The sequence below is a fragment of the Protomyctophum parallelum genome (genome assembly GCF_964188405.1).
Source record: "Protomyctophum parallelum genome assembly, chromosome: 3".
In the NCBI taxonomy this organism is placed as follows: Eukaryota; Metazoa; Chordata; class Actinopteri; order Myctophiformes; family Myctophidae; genus Protomyctophum; species Protomyctophum parallelum.
Genome location: NC_139698.1, coordinates 1,950,092 through 1,971,956, shown reverse-complemented (window position 1 = coordinate 1,971,956; position 21,865 = coordinate 1,950,092). Strand labels below are relative to the sequence as shown.

General features: G+C 44.7%; 1 protein-coding gene across 1 annotated transcript in view; it reads right to left on the bottom strand.

Annotated features, from left to right (window-relative positions):
• Positions 1–21,865, bottom strand: part of LOC310856486 (nibrin-like) — a 79,038-nt gene that overhangs the window by 22,639 nt on the left and 34,534 nt on the right. Inside the window, exons 11-13 of the mRNA XM_083761955.1 lie at positions 19,466–19,847; positions 6,653–7,103; positions 3,888–4,169 (exon numbers count right to left, since the gene is read on the bottom strand). Of these exons, the coding sequence (XP_083618081.1) occupies positions 3,888–4,169; positions 6,653–7,103; positions 19,466–19,847 (1,115 nt within the window). The remainder of the gene's footprint in view (positions 1–3,887; positions 4,170–6,652; positions 7,104–19,465; positions 19,848–21,865) is intronic.

Sequence of the window (21,865 nt, the reverse complement as noted above, 5' to 3'; positions counted from 1 at the left end):
ATTCATACATTGGGAGGTGAAGGTTCATTCATTCATTCATACATTGGGAGGTGAAGGTTCATTCATTCATTCATACATTGGGAGGTGAAGGTTCATTCATTCATTCATACATTGGGAGGTGAAGGTTCATTCATTCATACATTTGGAGGTGAAGGTCCATTCATTCATACATTGGGAGGTGAAGGTCCATTCATTCATACATTGGGAGGTGAAGGTTCATTCATTCATACATTGGGAGGTGAAGGTTCATTCATTCATTCATACATTGAGAGGTGAAGGTTCATTCATTCATACATTGGGAGGTGAAGGTTCATTCATTCATACGTTGGGAGGTGAAGGTTCATTCATTCATACATTGGGAGGTGAAGGTTCATTCATTCATTCATACATTGGGAGGTGAAGGTTCATTCATTCATACGTTGGGAGGTGAAGGTTCATTCATTCATACATTGGGAGGTGAAGGTTCATTCATTCATACATTGGGAGGTGAAGGTTCATTCATTCATACATTGGGAGGTGAAGGTTCATTCATTCATACATTGGGAGGTGAAGGTTCATTCATTCATACATTGGGAGGTGAAGGTTCATTCATTCATACATTGGGAGGTGAAGGTTCATTCATTCATACATTGGGAGGTGAAGGTTCATTCATTCATTCATACATTGGGAGGTGAAGGTTCATTCATTCATTCATACATTGGGAGGTGAAGGTTCATTCATTCATTCATACATTGGGAGGTGAAGGTTCATTCATTCATACATTTGGAGGTGAAGGTCCATTCATTCATACATTGGGAGGTGAAGGTCCATTCATTCTTACATTGGGAGGTGAAGGTCCATTCATTCATACATTGGGAGGTGAAGGTTCATTCATTCATACATTGGGAGGTGAAGGTTCATTCATTCATACGTTGGGAGGTGAAGGTTCATTCATTCATACATTGGGAGGTGAAGGTTCATTCATTCATACATTGGGAGGTGAAGGTTCATTCATTCATACATTGGGAGGTGAAGGTTCATTCATTCATACATTGGGAGGTGAAGGTTCATTCATTCATACATTGGGAGGTGAAGGTCCATTCATTCATATATTGGGAGGTGAAGGTTCATTCATTCATACATTTGGAGGTGAAGGTCCATTCATTCATACATTGGGAGGTGAAGGTTCATTCATTCATACATTGGGAGGTGAAGGTTCATTCATTCATACGTTGGGAGGTGAAGGTTCATTCATTCATACATTGGGAGGTGAAGGTTCATTCATTCATACATTGGGAGGTGAAGGTCCATTCATTCATACATTGGGAGGTGAAGGTTCATTCATTCATACATTGGGAGGTGAAGGTTCATTCATTCATACATTGGGAGGTGAAGGTTCATTCATTCATACATTGGGAGGTGAAGGTCCATTCATTCATACATTGGGAGGTGAAGGTTCATTCATTCATTCATACATTGGGAGGTGAAGGTTCATTCATTCATTCATACATTGGGAGGTGAAGGTTCATTCATTCATACATTTGGAGGTGAAGGTCCATTCATTCATACATTGGGAGGTGAAGGTCCATTCATTCATACATTGGGAGGTGAAGGTTCATTCATTCATACGTTGGGAGGTGAAGGTCCATTCATTCATACATTGGGAGGTGAAGGTCCATTCATTCATACATTTGGAGGTGAAGGTTCATTCATTCATACATTGAGAGGTGAAGGTTCATTCATTCATACATTGGGAGGTGAAGGTTCATTCATTCATACGTCGGGAGGTGAAGGTTCATTCATTCATACATTGGGAGGTGAAGGTCCATTCATTCATTCATACATTGGGAGGTGAAGGTTCATTCATTCATACGTTGGGAGGTGAAGGTTCATTCATTCATACATTGGGAGGTGAAGGTTCATTCATTCATACGTTGGGAGGTGAAGGTCCATTCATTCATACATTGGGAGGTGAAGGTCCATTCATTCATTCATACATTGGGAGGTGAAGGTTCATTCATTCATACGTCGGGAGGTGAAGGTTCATTCATTCATACGTTGGGAGGTGAAGGTTCATTCATTCATACATTGGGAGGTGAAGGTTCATTCATTCATACGTTGGGAGGTGAAGGTCCATTCATTCATACATTGGGAGGTGAAGGTCCATTCATTCATTCATACATTGGGAGGTGAAGGTTCATTCATTCATACGTTGGGAGGTGAAGGTTCATTCATTCATACGTTGGGAGGTGAAGGTTCATTCATTCATACATTGGGAGGTGAAGGTCCATTCATTCATACATTGGGAGGTGAAGGTTCATTCATTCATTCATACATTGGGAGGTGAAGGTTCATTCATTCATTCATACGTTGGGAGGTGAAGGTTCATTCATTCATACATTGGGAGGTGAAGGTTCATTCATTCATACATTTGGAGGTGAAGGTCCATTCATTCATACATTGGGAGGTGAAGGTTCATTCATTCATACATTGGGAGGTGAAGGTTCATTCATTCATACGTTGGGAGGTGAAGGTTCATTCATTCATACATTGGGAGGTGAAGGTTCATTCATTCATACATTGGGAGGTGAAGGTCCATTCATTCATACATTGGGAGGTGAAGGTTCATTCATTCATACATTGGGAGGTGAAGGTTCATTCATTCATACATTGGGAGGTGAAGGTTCATTCATTCATACATTGGGAGGTGAAGGTTCATTAATTCATACATTGGGAGGTGAAGGTCCATTCATTCATACATTGGGAGGTGAAGGTTCATTCATTCATACATTGGGAGGTGAAGGTCCATTCATTCATTCATACATTGGGAGGTGAAGGTTCATTCATTCATACATTGGGAGGTGAAGGTTCATTCATTCATACATTGGGAGGTGAAGGTCCATTCATTCATTCATACATTGGGAGGTGAAGGTTCATTCATTCATACATTGGGAGGTGAAGGTTCATTCATTCATACATTGGGAGGTGAAGGTTCATTCATTCATACGTTGGGAGGTGAAGGTTCATTCATTCATACATTGGGAGGTGAAGGTTCATTCATTCATACATTGGGAGGTGAAGGTTCATTCATTCATACGTCGGGAGGTGAAGGTTCATTCATTCATACATTGGGAGGTGAAGGTTCATTCATTCATACATTGGGAGGTGAAGGTTCATTCATTCATACATTGGGAGGTGAAGGTTCATTCATTCATACATTGGGAGGTGAAGGTTCATTCATTGGGAGGTGAAGGTTCATTCATTCATACATTGGGAGGTGAAGGTTCATTCATTCATACATTGGGAGGTGAAGGTCCATTCATTCATACATTGGGAGGTGAAGGTTCATTCATTCATACATTGGGAGGTGAAGGTTCATTCATTCATACATTGGGAGGTGAAGGTTCATTCATTCATACATTGGGAGGTGAAGGTTCATTCATTCATACATTGGGAGGTGAAGGTTCATTCATTCATTCATTGGGAGGTGAAGGTTCATTCATTCATACATTGGGAGGTGAAGGTCCATTCATTCATACATTGGGAGGTGAAGGTTCATTCATTCATACATTGGGAGGTGAAGGTCCATTCATTCATACATTGGGAGGTGAAGGTTCATTCATTCATACATTGGGAGGTGAAGGTTCATTCATTCATACATTGGGAGGTGAAGGTTCATTCATTCATACGTTGGGAGGTGAAGGTCCATTCATTCATACATTGGGAGGTGAAGGTCCATTCATTCATATATTGGGAGGTGAAGGTTCATTCATTCATACATTGGGAGGTGAAGGTTCATTCATTCATACATTGGGAGGTGAAGGTCCACGCACACACGCACATGCACATGTGCACACACACACACACACACACACACACACACACACACACACACCCCATCTCCTCACCACGGAAAAAGACACCTCCTCCTCTTTGGCAGCTTGCCAGCGCTCAGACGACTTCCCATTGGAAGCCGCGTCTTGCGCAGGCCGTGGCTGCTGGCTCCTATTGGGCGAAGGCCGTGGCTGCTGGCTCCTATTGGGCGAAGGCCGTGGCTGCTGGCTCCTATTGGGCGAAGGCCGCTCCTCTGTTCCACGGCTCCCTTCCGCGTCGATCCGCGGCCTCTTATTGGACAGTTGATCGGGTCGGGTTCGGGTCGGGTCGGGTCGGGTCGCGCTGCGTTCCACTGGCTGTCATTGATTGAAATATGTATTAACAGTTTGCAGAATGACAGTACATTTCAAGCACAAACTCAATACAAAGACTGTTAACTGTGAGTGGACGACCCGATTAAGCATTACGCTTGTTTACAAGAGGGTCCACCTTGTTCAATTCATCAAAACATTTAGAGACGCATACAAATATCATGATCAGGACATTACACCAATTGTCATACAAAAAAAAAGTGTGATTAATGACTTCACCACTTTTCAACGTACCTTCATATAATTTAAATTTGTCTTAGCTTCTACCGTTTGTTTTCCTTCTCCTGGTCTTTTTTATATGATATTGTATTACTCGACGACACTGAAAATTAGTTTAATTACTCTTTTAATTTCGGGAATGAATAAAACTTGGAATGAATTTTTCCTCACTAATGGGAAGGAATGGGGAGGCAGTATGTTTTGCACACACACTCCCTGGATGCCAACGATGAACCTCTGCCACAAAGTTTCCAGAACGGCCTGTTATAGCGCCACCAGGAGGCCGACTTTTGAAAAACTTTTTTTTTTTATATTACTCCTCCAGATTGTGTCCAAAGATCCCGGAAATCGTTACACACTATCTCTATAGTCATGTAGTGTTCAAGACGGATCTGTCCCATATTTCATATTCCATCCTGATTGGCTAACATTGGCTTCCAAAGTTTGCAGGATTGGCCCGTTTTTAACAAAAAGCCTCAAATCATGAACGCAGCGTGCAATTCACGAGAAATCTTTCACAGACTTTCCTACTATAGGCCGAGGAATATATCCCACCCTTTTCACATTGGCCTGTTATAGCGCCACCAACAGGTGGATGTTTGCAAAACACATTTTTGGAACAAAATGCCTCAAATCATCCAATTGCCATCAATGGCGTAAGAACAAATGGCACCCTTTTTCACATTGGCCTATTAGAGCGCCACCAGGAGGCCACAACCTGACCTGCCCTGGTGGAGACCTGTCCTATTAGAGCGCCACCAGGAGGCCACAACCTGACCTGCCCTGGTGGAGACCTGTCCTATTATAGCGCCACCAGGAGGCCACAACCTCACCTGCCCTGGTGGAGACCTGTCCTATTAGAGCGCCACCAGGAGGCCACAACCTGACCTGCCCTGGTGGAGACCTGTCCTATTATAGCGCCACCAGGAGGCCACAACCTGACCTGCCCTGGTGGAGACCTGTCCTATTATAGCGCCACCAGGAGGCCACAACCTCACCTGCCCTGGTGGAGACCTGTCCTATTATAGCGCCACCAGGAGGCCACAACCTGACCTGCCCTGGTGGAGACCTGTCCTATTATAGCGCCACCAGGAGGCCACAACCTGACCTGCCCTGGTGGAGACCTGTCCTATTATAGCGCCACCAGGAGGCCACAACCTGACCTGCCCTGGTGGAGACCTGTCCTATTATAGCGCCACCAGGAGGCCACAACCTGACCTGCCCTGGTGGAGACCTGTGCCCTGAGGGGCACTTCATCTAGTTATATATTGTAATAACACTGTGTGACAGAGTATGTAATGTACAATATACATTAATTGTATTGTTTCTGTATGGTATGTGTAACAGGTTGATTCTCAGGCCCACAGAAGGTGCACATTCTGCTGTGACATGTGAATTAATACTTGTGTTTATCTATGCAGATGCTGTAGTTTGGAAGCTGCCTTGATGGCCTGAAGAGAGCTCTGATTGCTTGTGTTGTTAAATGGCTCCTAAACTGTGGAATGCACTTCCCATTGCAGTCAGAACTGCAGCATCACTCCCAATCTTCCGCCGTAGTCTGAAAACCCACCTTTTCAGACTCCATCGTGGCCCATAGCACTTACCCCACCCCCTTAGATAGCATTTCTGTTGGCTTAGATAGCATTTGATACAGACTTATAGCATGTTATGTAGACGGCACTATAATTGCATTGTATGTAGTCATAGCATGTCATAGTACATATGTATAGCATAGTAGTATATATATATAGTTTATATGTATAGTCTCATAATATAGATATTCCACTGTTACTTTCTTAGCTTACGCATGTTTTATGATAAATGCTTTTGTGATGTATTCCCATGCTTTTGTTCTTGATTATTGTAAATCGCTCTGGATTAAGAGCGTCTGATAAATGGCTAAATTGTAAATTGTAAATGCCTTGTGATTCGCTGACTGCTTAGCCAGGGGTGGAGTCAGGAGTCTATATAAAAGGGGAAATGGCTCAGTAGAGTTTGTGCTGCCATGGGGAGAGGTTGACACCAGTACCTCTCTGTTCACAGTTAAGTTGTGTTATGGTTGTTTGAGTTGTTTTGAGTTCTTTCTTTTCTTTATTATTCACTATGTTGTCCAGGCCTGGAACTTTAATTAAAACCTTATCTTCACCTGCAAAGTCTGCCTCATGTCCAATATGTCATTTAAAAGGTTTTATCACTGACAAACAGCCGATCTGCGATCCCACTTGGTAACACTCTGACAGGGCCCTTACCTCATAATCATCGTCGTCTTCGCAGGCACCGTCGTCCTCCATGCCCTGAGACATGATGGACTCCAGCTCGTCCAGCTGCAGCCCCGTGTCCATCTCCTTCCTCTTCCTGCCCTGCTGCTCAGACTGATCTGGGAACAGCCGCTCGCTCCCCGACGAGGCCCGGGAGGCTCCGCCGAGGTCGGGGATGATGATGTCGGTAGAGGGTGCTGTTGTTGGTCTAGAGCCGCGGGGCGGGAGAGGGATATGGGCCAGCTTAACGGCAGAGGAGGAGGAGCGCGGCGGCGGGAGGGGGATGTCGGCCAGCCGGACGCCAGAGGAGTCGTCGTCCCACGACGGGAGACGGACGTCGAACAAGTCCACGACGGAGGAGGAGGAGGAGGAGGAGCCTGGTGGAGGCGCGGCCCGCTTTGACGTCAACTCCACCGGAGAGGAGTCGTCAGCGTCCCAAGGCCTGCGAGGAGGATTATGTATTTTTATTTTATTTTATATTTTTTTATCTGACGATTTTGTAACCCACTCTTTCACCCCTGTGTCAATCATCTAATGTGAACCTGGGCTCTACACCCTCCGCCAACCTAGTCCCCATATATGGGGGACAAGGGGAGACCAACCTAGTCCCCATATATGGGGGACAAGGGGAGACCAACCTAGTCCCCATATATGGGGGACAAGGGGAGACCAACCTAGTCCCCATATATGGGGGACAAGGGGAGACCAACCTAGTCCCCATATATGGGGGACAAGGGGAGACCAACCTAGTCCCCATATATGGGGGACAAGGGGAGACCAACCTAGTCCCCATATATGGGGGACATGGGGAGACCAACCTAGTCCCCATATATGGGGGACAAGGGGAGACCAACCTAGTCCCCATATATGGGGGACAAGGGGAGACCAACCTAGTCCCCATATATGGGGGACAAGGGGAGACCAACCTAGTCCCCATATATGGGGGACAAGTGGAGACCAACCTAGTCCCCATATATGGGGGACAAGTGGAGACCAACCTAGTCCCCATATATGGGGGACAAGGGGAGACCAACCTAGTCCCCATATATGGGGGACAAGTGGAGACCAACCTAGTCCCCATATATGGGGGACAAGGGGAGACCAACCTAGTCCCCATATATGGGGGACAAGGGGAGACCAACCTAGTCCCCATATATGGGGGACAAGGGGAGACCAACCTAGTCCCCATATATGGGGGACAAGGGGAGACCAACCTAGTCCCCATATATGGGGGACAAGGGGAGACCAACCTAGTCCCCATATATGGGGGACAAGGGGAGACCAACCTAGTCCCCATATATGGGGGACAAGGGGAGACCAACCTAGTCCCCATATATGGGGGACAAGGGGAGACCAACCTAGTCCCCATATATGGGGGACAAGGGGAGACCAACCTAGTCCCCATATATGGGGGACAAGGGGAGACCAACCTAGTCCCCATATATGGGGGACAAGGGGAGACCAACCTAGTCCCCATATATGGGGGACATGGGGAGACCAACCTAGTCCCCATATATGGGGGACAAGGGGAGACCAACCTAGTCCCCATATATGGGGGACAAGGGGAGACCAACCTAGTCCCCATATATGGGGGACAAGGGGAGACCAACCTAGTCCCCATATATGGGGGACAAGTGGAGACCAACCTAGTCCCCATATATGGGGGACATGGGGAGACCAACCTAGTCCCCATATATGGGGGACAAGGGGAGACCAACCTAGTCCCCATATATGGGGGACAAGGGGAGACCAACCTAGTCCCCATATATGGGGGACAAGGGGAGACCAACCTAGTCCCCATATATGGGGGACATGGGGAGACCAACCTAGTCCCCATATATGGGGGACAAGGGGAGACCAACCTAGTCCCCATATATGGGGGACAAGGGGAGACCAACCTAGTCCCCATATATGGGGGACAAGGGGAGACCAACCTAGTCCCCATATATGGGGGACAAGTGGAGACCAACCTAGTCCCCATATATGGGGGACAAGTGGAGACCAACCTAGTCCCCATATATGGGGGACAAGGGGAGACCAACCTAGTCCCCATATATGGGGGACAAGTGGAGACCAACCTAGTCCCCATATATGGGGGACAAGGGGAGACCAACCTAGTCCCCATATATGGGGGACAAGGGGAGACCAACCTAGTCCCCATATATGGGGGACAAGGGGAGACCAACCTAGTCCCCATATATGGGGGACAAGGGGAGACCAACCTAGTCCCCATATATGGGGGACAAGGGGAGACCAACCTAGTCCCCATATATGGGGGACAAGGGGAGACCAACCTAGTCCCCATATATGGGGGACAAGGGGAGACCAACCTAGTCCCCATATATGGGGGACAAGGGGAGACCAACCTAGTCCCCATATATGGGGGACAAGGGGAGACCAACCTAGTCCCCATATATGGGGGACAAGGGGAGACCAACCTAGTCCCCATATGGGGGACAAGGGGAGACCAACCTAGTCCCCATATATGGGGGACAAGGGGAGACCAACCTAGTCCCCATATATGGGGGACAAGGGGAGACCAACCTAGTCCCCATATATGGGGGACAAGGGGAGACCAACCTAGTCCCCATATGGGGGACAAGGGGAGACCAACCTAGTCCCCATATATGGGGGACAAGGGGAGACCAACCTAGTCCCCATATATGGGGGACAAGGGGAGACCAACCTAGTCCCCATATATGGGGGACAAGGGGAGACCAACCTAGTCCCCATATATGGGGGACAAGGGGAGACCAACCTAGTCCCCATATATGGGGGACAAGGGGAGACCAACCTAGTCCCCATATATGGGGGACAAGGGGAGACCAACCTAGTCCCCATATATGGGGGACAAGGGGAGACCAACCTAGTCCCCATATATGGGGGACAAGGGGAGACCAACCTAGTCCCCATATATGGGGGACAAGGGGAGACCAACCTAGTCCCCATATATGGGGGACAAGGGGAGACCAACCTAGTCCCCATATATGGGGGACAAGGGGAGACCAACCTAGTCCCCATATATGGGGGACAAGGGGAGACCAACCTAGTCCCCATATATGGGGGACAAGGGGAGAGCAACCTAGTCCCCATATATGGGGGACAAGGGGAGACCAACCTAGTCCCCATATATGGGGGACAAGGGGAGACCAACCTAGTCCCCATATATGGGGGACAAGGGGAGACCAACCTAGTCCCCATATATGGGGGACAAGGGGAGACCGACCTAGTCCCCATATATGGGGGACAAGGGGAGACCAACCTAGTCCCCATATATGGGGGACAAGGGGAGACCGACCTAGTCCCCATATATGGGGGACAAGGGGAGACCAACCTAGTCCCCATATATGGGGGACAAGGGGAGACCGACCTAGTCCCCATATGGGGGACAAGGGGAGACCAACCTAGTCCCCATATGGGGGACAAGGGGAGACCAACCTAGTCCCCATATATGGGGGACAAGGGGAGACCAACCTAGTCCCCATATATGGGGGACAAGGGGAGACCAACCTAGTCCCCATATATGGGGGACAAGGGGAGACCAACCTAGTCCCCATATGGGGGACAAGGGGAGACCAACCTAGTCCCCATATGGGGGACAAGTGGAGACCAACCTAGTCCCCATATATGGGGGACAAGGGGAGACCAACCTAGTCCCCATATATGGGGGACAAGGGGAGAGCAACCTAGTCCCCATATATGGGGGACAAGGGGAGAGCAACCTAGTCCCCATATATGGGGGACAAGGGGAGACCAACCTAGTCCCCATATATGGGGGACAAGGGGAGACCAACCTAGTCCCCATATATGGGGGACAAGGGGAGACCAACCTAGTCCCCATATATGGGGGACAAGGGGAGACCAACCTAGTCCCCATATATGGGGGACAAGGGGAGACCAACCTAGTCCCCATATATGGGGGACAAGGGGAGACCAACCTAGTCCCCATATATGGGGGACAAGGGGAGACCAACCTAGTCCCCATATATGGGGGACAAGGGGAGACCAACCTAGTCCCCATATGGCCAGGGGGAGGCGGATTATGTCATTTCATCAGAATCAGAACTCGCTGCTGTCCAGAGGAAACCTTACCTCATAACTACATTCCATAAATCAGTGCTATTGAACACCCTTTACGTCTGTGTGTTGTTTCATAAATCAGTGCTATTGAACACCCTTTACGTCTGTGTGTTGTTTCATAAATCAGTGCTATTGAACACCCTTTACGTCTGTGTGTTGTTTCATAAATCAGTGCTATTGAACACCCTTTACGTCTGTGTGTTGTTTCATAAATCAGTGCTATTGAACACCCTTTACGTCTGTGTGTTGTTCCATAAATCAATGCTATTGAACACCCTTTACGTCTGTGTGTTGTTTCATAAATCAGTGCTATTGAACACCCTTTACGTCTGTGTGTTGTTCCATAAATCAGTGCTATTGAACACCCTTTACGTCTGTGTGTTGTTTCATAAATCAGTGCTATTGAACACCCTTTACGTCTGTGTGTTGTTCCATAAATCAGTGCTATTGAACACCCTTTACGTCTGTGTGTTGTTCCATAAATCAGTGCTATTGAACACCCTTTACGTCTGTGTGTTGTTCCATAAATCAGTGCTATTGAACACCCTTTACGTCTGTGTGTTGTTCCATAAATCAGTGCTATTGAACACCCTTTACGTATGTGTGTTGTTCCATAAATCAGTGCTATTGAACACCCTTTACGTCTGTGTGTTGTTCCATAAATCAATGCTATTGAACACCCTTTACGTCTGTGTGTTGTTTCATAAATCAGTGCTATTGAACACCCTTTACGTCTGTGTGTTGTTTCATAAATCAGTGCTATTGAACACCCTTTACGTCTGTGTGTTGTTCCATAAATCAGTGCTATTGAACACCCTTTACGTCTGTGTGTTGTTCCATAAATCAGTGCTATTGAACACCCTTTACGTCTGTGTGTTGTTCCATAAATCAGTGCTATTGAACACCCTTTACGTCTGTGTGTTGTTCCATAAATCAGTGCTATTGAACACCCTTTACGTCTGTGTGTTGTTCCATAAATCAGTGCTATTGAACACCCTTTACGTCTGTGTGTTGTTCCATAAATCAGTGCTATTGAACACCCTTTACGTCTGTGTTGTTCCATAAATCAGTGCTATTGAACACCCTTTACGTCTGTGTGTTGTTTCATAAATCAGTGCTATTGAACACCCTTTACGTCTGTGTGTTGTTGAACCGATGGAAAGGTGGTAAATAATAACCTGACGCTGCCAGATGAGGGCGGTATTGGGTAACCATGTTCCCCAACACAGCACTCATCTGGGATCTCTCAGGCAGTTGAGCTGACAAAAATCCGTTCCGTACCGGACCAATCAGCGTGAGCTAAGGGCGGGATATGTGCGAAACCGGACGTGAAGCTATATAGACACGTCAATATGATTGGTTGTGTTTGCACGCCCACACGGTGATAGACAGACCGTCCCATCCAATCATCTACCAAGTATCTTGAAAAAAAGGAACAGCCCCGTCATCGAATTTGCTTCCGCGATCCCAGATCCCAATAAGCTGTGAAACAAATTTGTGTAGCAAGCTTCTTGGATCTGGCAGCGTCAGGTTAGGTAAATAACGCATTGGACAAAAAACCCTCAAACTGTCTGCTAAAGCAGCTAACTCCACCACCTCTCTCCTAATAATTGACAATATCTAAAGTCACAACACCAACTTTGATGAGGCAGTATTGTATCGTTTAAAGAAATATAAGTTTTCATTAATTTCCTTAAAAACGTATATTTTACATTTCCTGATAACATTTTGGAGAGGACAGCAGAGATATCTTTATGGTCATTGTTCGGGGACAGCGACATCGATTAGCTAACCAGTTCAGTGCATTAAAAGACATAAAATACACAAATACACATTAAAACGTATTGAAAGTCCATACGGTATAAAATATAGTTGCACGTAGAACCTTTCCAACGAGTCAATGTTTTCCCTCTTTTCCCCCTGCCCCATAGAGCACCGAAGTCCTGACGTAACTCGCTCATCCCGACGATTCCCCTGGTTCACGGAAGTAGTTTCTCTATGGAGAATAACATGGGGTGATCTTAATATCGTCTACTATAAGCGTTGTGGTCCAAAAATAAACAAGCTGTCTCGGCGTTATTGTCAGGGAGGTGTCTCTGTATCGTTTGCAACAGTCAGTCACTCATATATGATACAGTCTGCATCTAGCGAAAATCTAACTAATTCAGCAGCAGTAACATTAGCGTTTTCTCTCAGTCAGTTGATTCTTCATATCCATGTGAGTGAAGCGGCCGGGATGACATGTTTATTTTTCAAACACAGTTCTTATATGAATCAATCTAAAACTCCTCCTATGGTGATTTCAATGCAACTAAACAAATACATGAACCTGGGGACTGACGCCCTCTACTGAAAGTGACGTCAGACTTCGGTGCTCTATTTCTCCCAATTTAGTCGTCATGCCAATTCCCAGAATGTCACAGAAAAGACTTGTGCCACATATACGAGACTCAAAGTGTTCATTAGCAACAATCGGTACCGCCCGGTGAAGGAAGGAGCGAGAATGCCTTTCCAAGATGGCCGCCGTGCACAGAGCCTAAAGTTGTGTTTGTGGGAGCGCGAGGCCAAGCAGGCGACACCCTAGAGGAAGCAGGCTGTTCCCACCCCAGCAGTTCCATTTGCGATATGATTTAAGGCAGATTCACACTATGGTCCCGGATGCGCACTAGGGACCACTTGGCAGGTGTTGTGGGTTAGTGTGAACGCTGCGTACTGTTCCCGGGACCACATGGAGTTAGTCTCGGGACCGGTTGAAGTGTACTCGGGTACGGATCGATGCAACGCATGAAAGCATTGAATACTGTTGTAATGAAGTGTACTCGGGTACGGATCGATGCAATGTGGAAGAACTGAATACAGTTGAATGAAGTGTACTCGGATATGGATCGATGCAATGCATGAAAGCATTGAATACAGTTGAATGAAGTGTACTCGGATATGGATCGATGCAATGCATGAAAGCATTGAATACAGTTGAATGAAGTGTACTCGGATACGGATCGATGCCATGTGAAAGCATTGAATACAGTTGAATGAAGTGTACTCGGATATGGATCGATGCAATGTGAAAGCATTGAATACAGTTGAATGAAGTGTACTCGGATACGGATCGATGCAATGTGAAAGCATTGAATACAGTTGAATGAAGTGTACTCGGATACGGATCGATGCAATGTGAAAGCATTGAATACAGTTGAATGAAGTGTACTCGGATACGGATCGATGCAATGTGAAAGCATTGAATACAGTTGAATGAAGTGTACTCGGATATGGATCGATGCAATGTGAAAGCATTGAATACAGTTGAATGAAGTGTACTCGGATACGGATCGATGCAATGCATGAAAGCATTGAATACAGTTGTAATGAAGTGTACTCGGATACGGATCGATGCAATGTGAAAGCATTGAATACAGTTGAATGAAGTGTACTCGGATATGGATCGATGCAATGTGAAAGCATTGAATACAGTTGAATGAAGTGTACTCGGATACGGATCGATGCAATGTGAAAGCATTGAATACAGTTGAATGAAGTGTACTCGGATATGGATCGATGCAATGTGAAAGCATTGAATACAGTTGAATGAAGTGTACTCGGATATGGATCGATGCAATGTGAAAGCATTGAATACAGTTGAATGAAGTGTACTCGGATACGGATCGATGCAATGTGAAAGCATTGAATACAGTTGTAATGAAGTGTACTCGGATACGGATCGATGCAATGCATGAAAGCATTGAATACAGTTGTAATGAAGTGTACTCGGATACGGATCGATGCAATGTGAAAGCATTGAATACAGTTGTAATGAAGTGTACTCGGATACGGATCGATGCAATGTGAAAGCATTGAATACAGTTGTAATGAAGTGTACTCGGATACGGATCGATGCAATGTGAAAGCATTGAATACAGTTGAATGAAGTGTACTCGGATACGGATCGATGCAATGTGAAAGCATTGAATACAGTTGAATGAAGTGTACTCGGATATGGATCGATGCAATGTGAAAGCATTGAATACAGTTGAATGAAGTGTACTCGGATACGGATCGATGCAATGTGAAAGCATTGAATACAGTTGAATGAAGTGTACTCGGATATGGATCGATGCAATGTGAAAGCATTGAATACAGTTGAATGAAGTGTACTCGGATACGGATCGATGCAATGTGAAAGCATTGAATACAGTTGAATGAAGTGTACTCGGATACGGATCGATGCAATGTGAAAGCATTGAATACAGTTGAATGAAGTGTACTCGGGTACGGATCGATGCAATGTGAAAGCATTGAATACAGTTGAATGAAGTGTACTCGGATACGGATCGATGCAATGTGAAAGCATTGAATACAGTTGAATGAAGTGTACTCGGATATGGATCGATGCAATGTGAAAGCATTGAATACAGTTGAATGAAGTGTACTCGGATACGGATCGATGCAATGTGAAAGCATTGAATACAGTTGAATGAAGTGTACTCGGATACGGATCGATGCAATGTGAAAGCATTGAATACAGTTGAATGAAGTGTACTCGGATACGGATCGATGCAATGCATGAAAGCATTGAATACAGTTGTAATGAAGTGTACTCGGATACGGATCGATGCAATGTGAAAGCATTGAATACAGTTGAATGAAGTGTACTCGGATACGGATCGATGCAATGTGAAAGCATTGAATACAGTTGAATGAAGTGTACTCGGATACGGATCGATGCAATGTGAAAGCATTGAATACAGTTGTAATGAAGTGTACTCTGATACAGATCGATGCAATGTGAAAGCATTGAATACAGTTGTAATGAAGTGTACTCTGATACGGATCGATGCAATGTGGAAGCATTGAATACAGTTGAATGAAGTGTACTCGGATACGGATCGATGCAATGCATGAAAGCATTGAATACAGTTGAATGAAGTGTACTCGGATACAGATCGATGCAATGTGAAAGCATTGAATACAGTTGTAATGAAGTGTACTCTGATACGGATCGATGCAATGTGAAAGCATTGAATACAGTTGAATGAAGTGTACTCGGATACGGATCGATGCAATGTGAAAGCATTGAATACAGTTGTAATGAAGTGTACTCTGATACGGATCGATGCAATGTGAAAGCACTGGATACAGTTGAATGAAGTGTACTCGGATACGGATCGATGCAATGTGAAAGCATTGAATACAGTTGAATGAAGTGTACTCGGGTACGGATCGATGCAATGTGAAAGCATTGAATACAGTTGAATGAAGTGTACTCGGATACGGATCGATGCAATGTGAAAGCACTGGATACAGTTGAATGAAGTGTACTCGGATACGGATCGATGCAATGTGAAAGCATTGAATACAGTTGAATGAAGTGTACTCGGATACGGATCGATGCAATGTGAAAGCATTGAATACAGTTGTAATGAAGTGTACTCGGATACAGATCGATGCAATGCATGAAAGCATTGAATACAGTTGAATGAAGTGTACTCGGATATGGATCGATGCAATGCATGAAAGCATTGAATACAGTTGAATGAAGTGTACTCGGATACGGATCGATGCAATGCATGAAAGCATTGAATACAGTTGAATGAAGTGTACTCGGATACGGATCGATGCAATGTGAAAGCATTGAATACAGTTGTAATGAAGTGTACTCGGATACGGATCGATGCAATGTGAAAGCATTGAATACAGTTGTAATGAAGTGTACTCGGATACGGATCGATGCAATGTGAAAGCATTGAATACAGTTGTAATGAAGTGTACTCGGATACGGATCGATGCAATGTGAAAGCATTGAATACAGTTGAATGAAGTGTACTCGGATACAGATCGATGCAATGTGAAAGCATTGGATACAGTTGAATGAAGTGTACTCGGATACGGATCGATGCAATGTGAAAGCATTGAATACAGTTGAATGAAGTGTACTCGGATACGGATCGATGCAATGTGAAAGCATTGAATACAGTTGAATGAAGTGTACTCGGATACGGATCGATGCAATGTGAAAGCATTGAATACAGTTGTAATGAAGTGTACTCGGATACGGATCGATGCAATGCATGAAAGCATTGAATACAGTTGTAATGAAGTGTACTCTGATACGGATCGATGCAATGTGAAAGCATTGAATACAGTTGTAATGAAGTGTACTCGGATACGGATCGATGCAATGTGAAAGCATTGAATACAGTTGAATGAAGTGTACTCAGATACGGATCGATGCAATGTGAAAGCATTGAATACAGTTGAATGAAGTGTACTCGGATATGGATCGATGCAATGTGAAAGCATTGAATACAGTTGAATGAAGTGTACTCGGATACGGATCGATGCAATGTGAAAGCATTGAATACAGTTGAATGAAGTGTACTCGGATACGGATCGATGCAATGCATGAAAGCATTGAATACAGTTGAATGAAGTGTACTCGGATACGGATCGATGCAATGCATGAAAGCACTGAATACAGTTGAATGAAGTGTACTCGGATACGGATCGATGCAATGTGAAAGCATTGAATACAGTTGTAATGAAGTGTACTCGGATACGGATCGATGCAATGTGGAAGCATTGAATACAGTTGAATGAAGTGTACTCGGATACGGATCGATGCAATGCATGAAAGCATTGAATACAGTTGAATGAAGTGTACTCGGATACGGATCGATGCAATGTGAAAGCATTGAATACAGTTGTAATGAAGTGTACTCGGATACGGATCGATGCAATGTGAAAGCATTGAATACAGTTGAATGAAGTGTACTCGGATACGGATCGATGCAATGCATGAAAGCATTGAATACAGTTGAATGAAGTGTACTCGGATACGGATCGATGCAATGCATGAAAGCACTGAATACAGTTGAATGAAGTGTACTCGGATACGGATCGATGCAATGTGAAAGCATTGAATACAGTTGAATGAAGTGTACTCGGATACGGATCGATGCAATGTGAAAGCATTGAATACAGTTGAATGAAGTGTACTCGGATACGGATCGATGCAATGCATGAAAGCATTGAATACAGTTGAATGAAGTGTACTCGGATACGGATCGATGCAATGCATGAAAGCACTGAATACAGTTGAATGAAGTGTACTCGGATACGGATCGATGCAATGTGAAAGCATTGAATACAGTTGTAATGAAGTGTACTCGGATACGGATCGATGCAATGTGGAAGCATTGAATACAGTTGAATGAAGTGTACTCGGCTACGGATCGATGCAATGCATGAAAGCATTGAATACAGTTGAATGAAGTGTACTCGGATACGGATCGATGCAATGTGAAAGCATTGAATACAGTTGTAATGAAGTGTACTCGGATACGGATCGATGCAATGTGAAAGCATTGAATACAGTTGAATGAAGTGTACTCGGATACGGATCGATGCAATGCATGAAAGCATTGAATACAGTTGAATGAAGTGTACTCGGATACGGATCGATGCAATGCATGAAAGCACTGAATACAGTTGAATGAAGTGTACTCGGATACGGATCGATGCAATGTGAAAGCATTGAATACAGTTGTAATGAAGTGTACTCGGATACGGATCGATGCAATGTGGAAGCATTGAATACAGTTGAATGAAGTGTACTCGGATACGGATCGATGCAATGCATGAAAGCATTGAATACAGTTGTAATGAAGTGTACTCGGATACGGATCGATGCAATGTGGAAGCATTGAATACAGTTGTAATGAAGTGTACTCGGATACGGATCGATGCAATGCATGAAAGCATTGAATACAGTTGAATGAAGTGTACTCGGATACGGATCGATGCAATGCATGAAAGCATTGAATACAGTTGAATGAAGTGTACTCGGATACGGATCGATGCAATGTGAAAGCATTGAATACAGTTGAATGAAGTGTACTCGGATACGGATCGATGCAATGTGGAAGCATTGAATACAGTTGAATGAAGTGTACTCGGATACGGATCGATGCAATGCATGAAAGCATTGAATACAGTTGAATGAAGTGTACTCGGATACGGATCGATGCAATGTGAAAGCATTGAATACAGTTGAATGAAGTGTACTCGGATACGGAAGAATCAAGTCCAATGTGAATCATGTCCAGCGAGGACAAGGCAATCGTATCTATTCAGGAACAGGTTGAATCAAACGGACTCATTGTGAATCTGCCCTTCATGATATTATGTTTTTATTTTATTTTATTTATTTATTTTATCCCACGATTTTGTAACCCATTTTTCACCCCTGTGTCAATAATCTAATGTGATCCTGGGCTCTACACACCCTCCACCAACCTAGTCCCCATATATGGGGGACAAGGGGAGACCAACCTAGTCCCCATATATGGGGGACAAGGGGAGACCAACCTAGTCCCCATATATGGGGGACAAGGGGAGAGCAACCTAGTCCCCATATATGGGGGACAAGGGGAGAGCAACCTAGTCCCCATATATGGGGGACAAGGGGAGACCAACCTAGTCCCCATATATGGGGGACAAGGGGAGAGCAACGGACTTGAACTCATGCTTCCTTCATGCCTGAGTGTCCAAGTTGCTCCTTTACACCTGACCATGATATTATGTTAGCCTGGCTAATAGAAACAGACGTGAATGACGTGTGATACGAGTCTGGCTTATTATAGCCAGGCTATAGTGTCATGTGACCGAGCGTTAACTGACTGATGTCATACGTTTCACACACTGTGGAGGGGGGCGGGCGGCGTTTACCTTTTCTTACTGAGTGGCTGAAAGAAGTTGGTGAGAGCGGACTGCTTCTGTGGAGACGCCACTGCGGGGGTCGTCTGTTTGCGAACGGTCTGCTTCTGTGGAGACCCCACTGCGGGGACCTTCTGCCTCTGTGGAGACGCCACTGCGGGGACCTTCTGCCTCTGTGGAGACGCCACTGCGGGGACCTTCTGCCTCTGTGGAGACGCCACTGAGGGGACCTTCTGCCTCTGTGGAGACGCCACTGAGGGGACCTTCTGCCTCTGTGGAGACCCCACTACGGGGACCTTCTGCTTCTGTGGAGACCCCACTACGGGGACCTTCTGCTTCTGAGAGGAGCTGACAGCCTTGGACGGGACTGGACGCACGCTGCCGTCGGCTGCACCTGCGGTCACAACGTCAACTTCAAAGAACTTCCAAGAACTTTTCCTTCCGGAAACGTCTTTTTGTGCAGTGGTTAAAAGATAACCAGAAATCACAATACACACACACACACACACACACAGTTAACATTACGCTGCCAGATGAGGGCGGTATTGGGTAACCATGTTCCCCAACACAGCACTCATCTGGGATCTCTCAGGGAGTTGAGCTGACAAAAATCCGTTCCGTACCGAACCAATCAGCGTGAGCTAAGGGCGGGATATGTGCGGAACCGGATGTGACGCTATATGTGACCAGTGCCAACAAAACATGCCTCATGTCGCCAGAATGAACATGCCTTAAATCAATAAATAAACTCGTTTTTTTTTTTATGTGATTTTCTTTTTTTTTTATATTAATACAGTTTGAATGTTGAAGAAGGTTTTCATTCAAACAGATTGTTCATTTGGGCAAATGAAATGTATACATTTATACGTCAAAGTGGGCTTGTTTTTTAACAAGTTTCTGGGGGCAGAGAAGCGCAGTTCCGAGATTTGCATGTTGTTTACGATTGGTCCTGGAATCTCTTTGTCCTCAGGTTTCACGCTCTGATCACCGCCCATTAGCGTGCTTGTGTTTGTAAACACAGAAGTATTCTACATGGCTATAGTAGTATGGAGGAGCATTTGGGTTATACTTTACAAAAAATAAACAAAACCACGTATAGCTACTCGCTGAAATACACTTCCCAGCTTGGAGTCTTTCACCAACAAACAACAGGCTAGAAGCTAGCTAGCCTAGTTAGCTAGCCGTCTGTGTCGTGTGTTAAAGAACAAAGAGCCAAGATCACACGTCTTTTCTTTTAATCACAACTCGCTCATTTCTTGCTCATTTAAAAAAAGGTTATATACTATGTAAACTATGAAATGCAGGCTTTCATTTGGTATATAGAACGTTTGTGTAGGCCGTCTCTAAGAAACGGTATCAATTGAAAAGGAAATGTCGGAAAATCGCTTTCTTTTTTTCCTCGCGCACCCAGCAAAGAGCCAAGATCACACGTCTTTTCTTTTAATCACAACTCGCTCATTTCTTGCTCATTTAAAAAAAGGTTATATACTATGTAAACTATGAAATGCAGGCTTTCATTTGGTATATAGAACGTTTGTGTAGGCTGTCTCTAAGAAACGGTATCAATTGAAAAGGAAATGTCGGAAAATCGCTTTATTTTTTTCCTCGCGCACCCAGCAAAGAGCCAAGAACCACGAAACGGTATCAATTGACTAATGATCATTATGACTTGCTGTTTGCTGTATCTGTTTTTTTTTAATAGCAAATCTACAAGCGCACAACGCATCATAGCCTGATGCGTCGATTTTATTTATTTAAAATACTGGGTCAATTGTCTGACTTTGATTGCTTAAAGTAGACCTGCATAAAATGGTGTACTGCAGCTATTTACAACCAGGTAGTGTATAAGTTAAATTGAACACTTAACTTAGTATTTAATACTTGAATACTTATACTTAGTATTTAATACTTAGTACTTTCAAAAGGGTTTATTGGGGCACCTTACAAATTGCATTGTTTGTTCTACTGGCTTAAACATGTCAGTGTTTCTAGTGTTGCACTGTTGACAGCTAAAACGTCCTATTGTCCCTTGTCCCTCCCATTGTCACACCCACTTCTGTCCAGCTCTAAGGTGATAAAATGTTGTGAATATTGAAAAGGGCTTTTCTCAGCTTTGGGTGAAAGGCCCCAGTCATTTTAAAATGGTTATATCTCCTTCAATTATTGTCCAATTTCATTGAATGATACATCATATGAAAGCTTACATTCTGTACTTTAATAATCTGTAAAAATCTGAAAAATGGAAAAGTAGAGTTGAGGGCCTTTTAGCTGGAGTTGGTCACATATAGACACGTCAATATGATTGGTTGTGTTTGCACGCCCACACGGTGATAGACAGACGGTCCCATCCAATCATCTACCAAGTATCTTGAAAAAAAGGAACAGCCCCGTCATCTAATTTGCTTCCGCGAT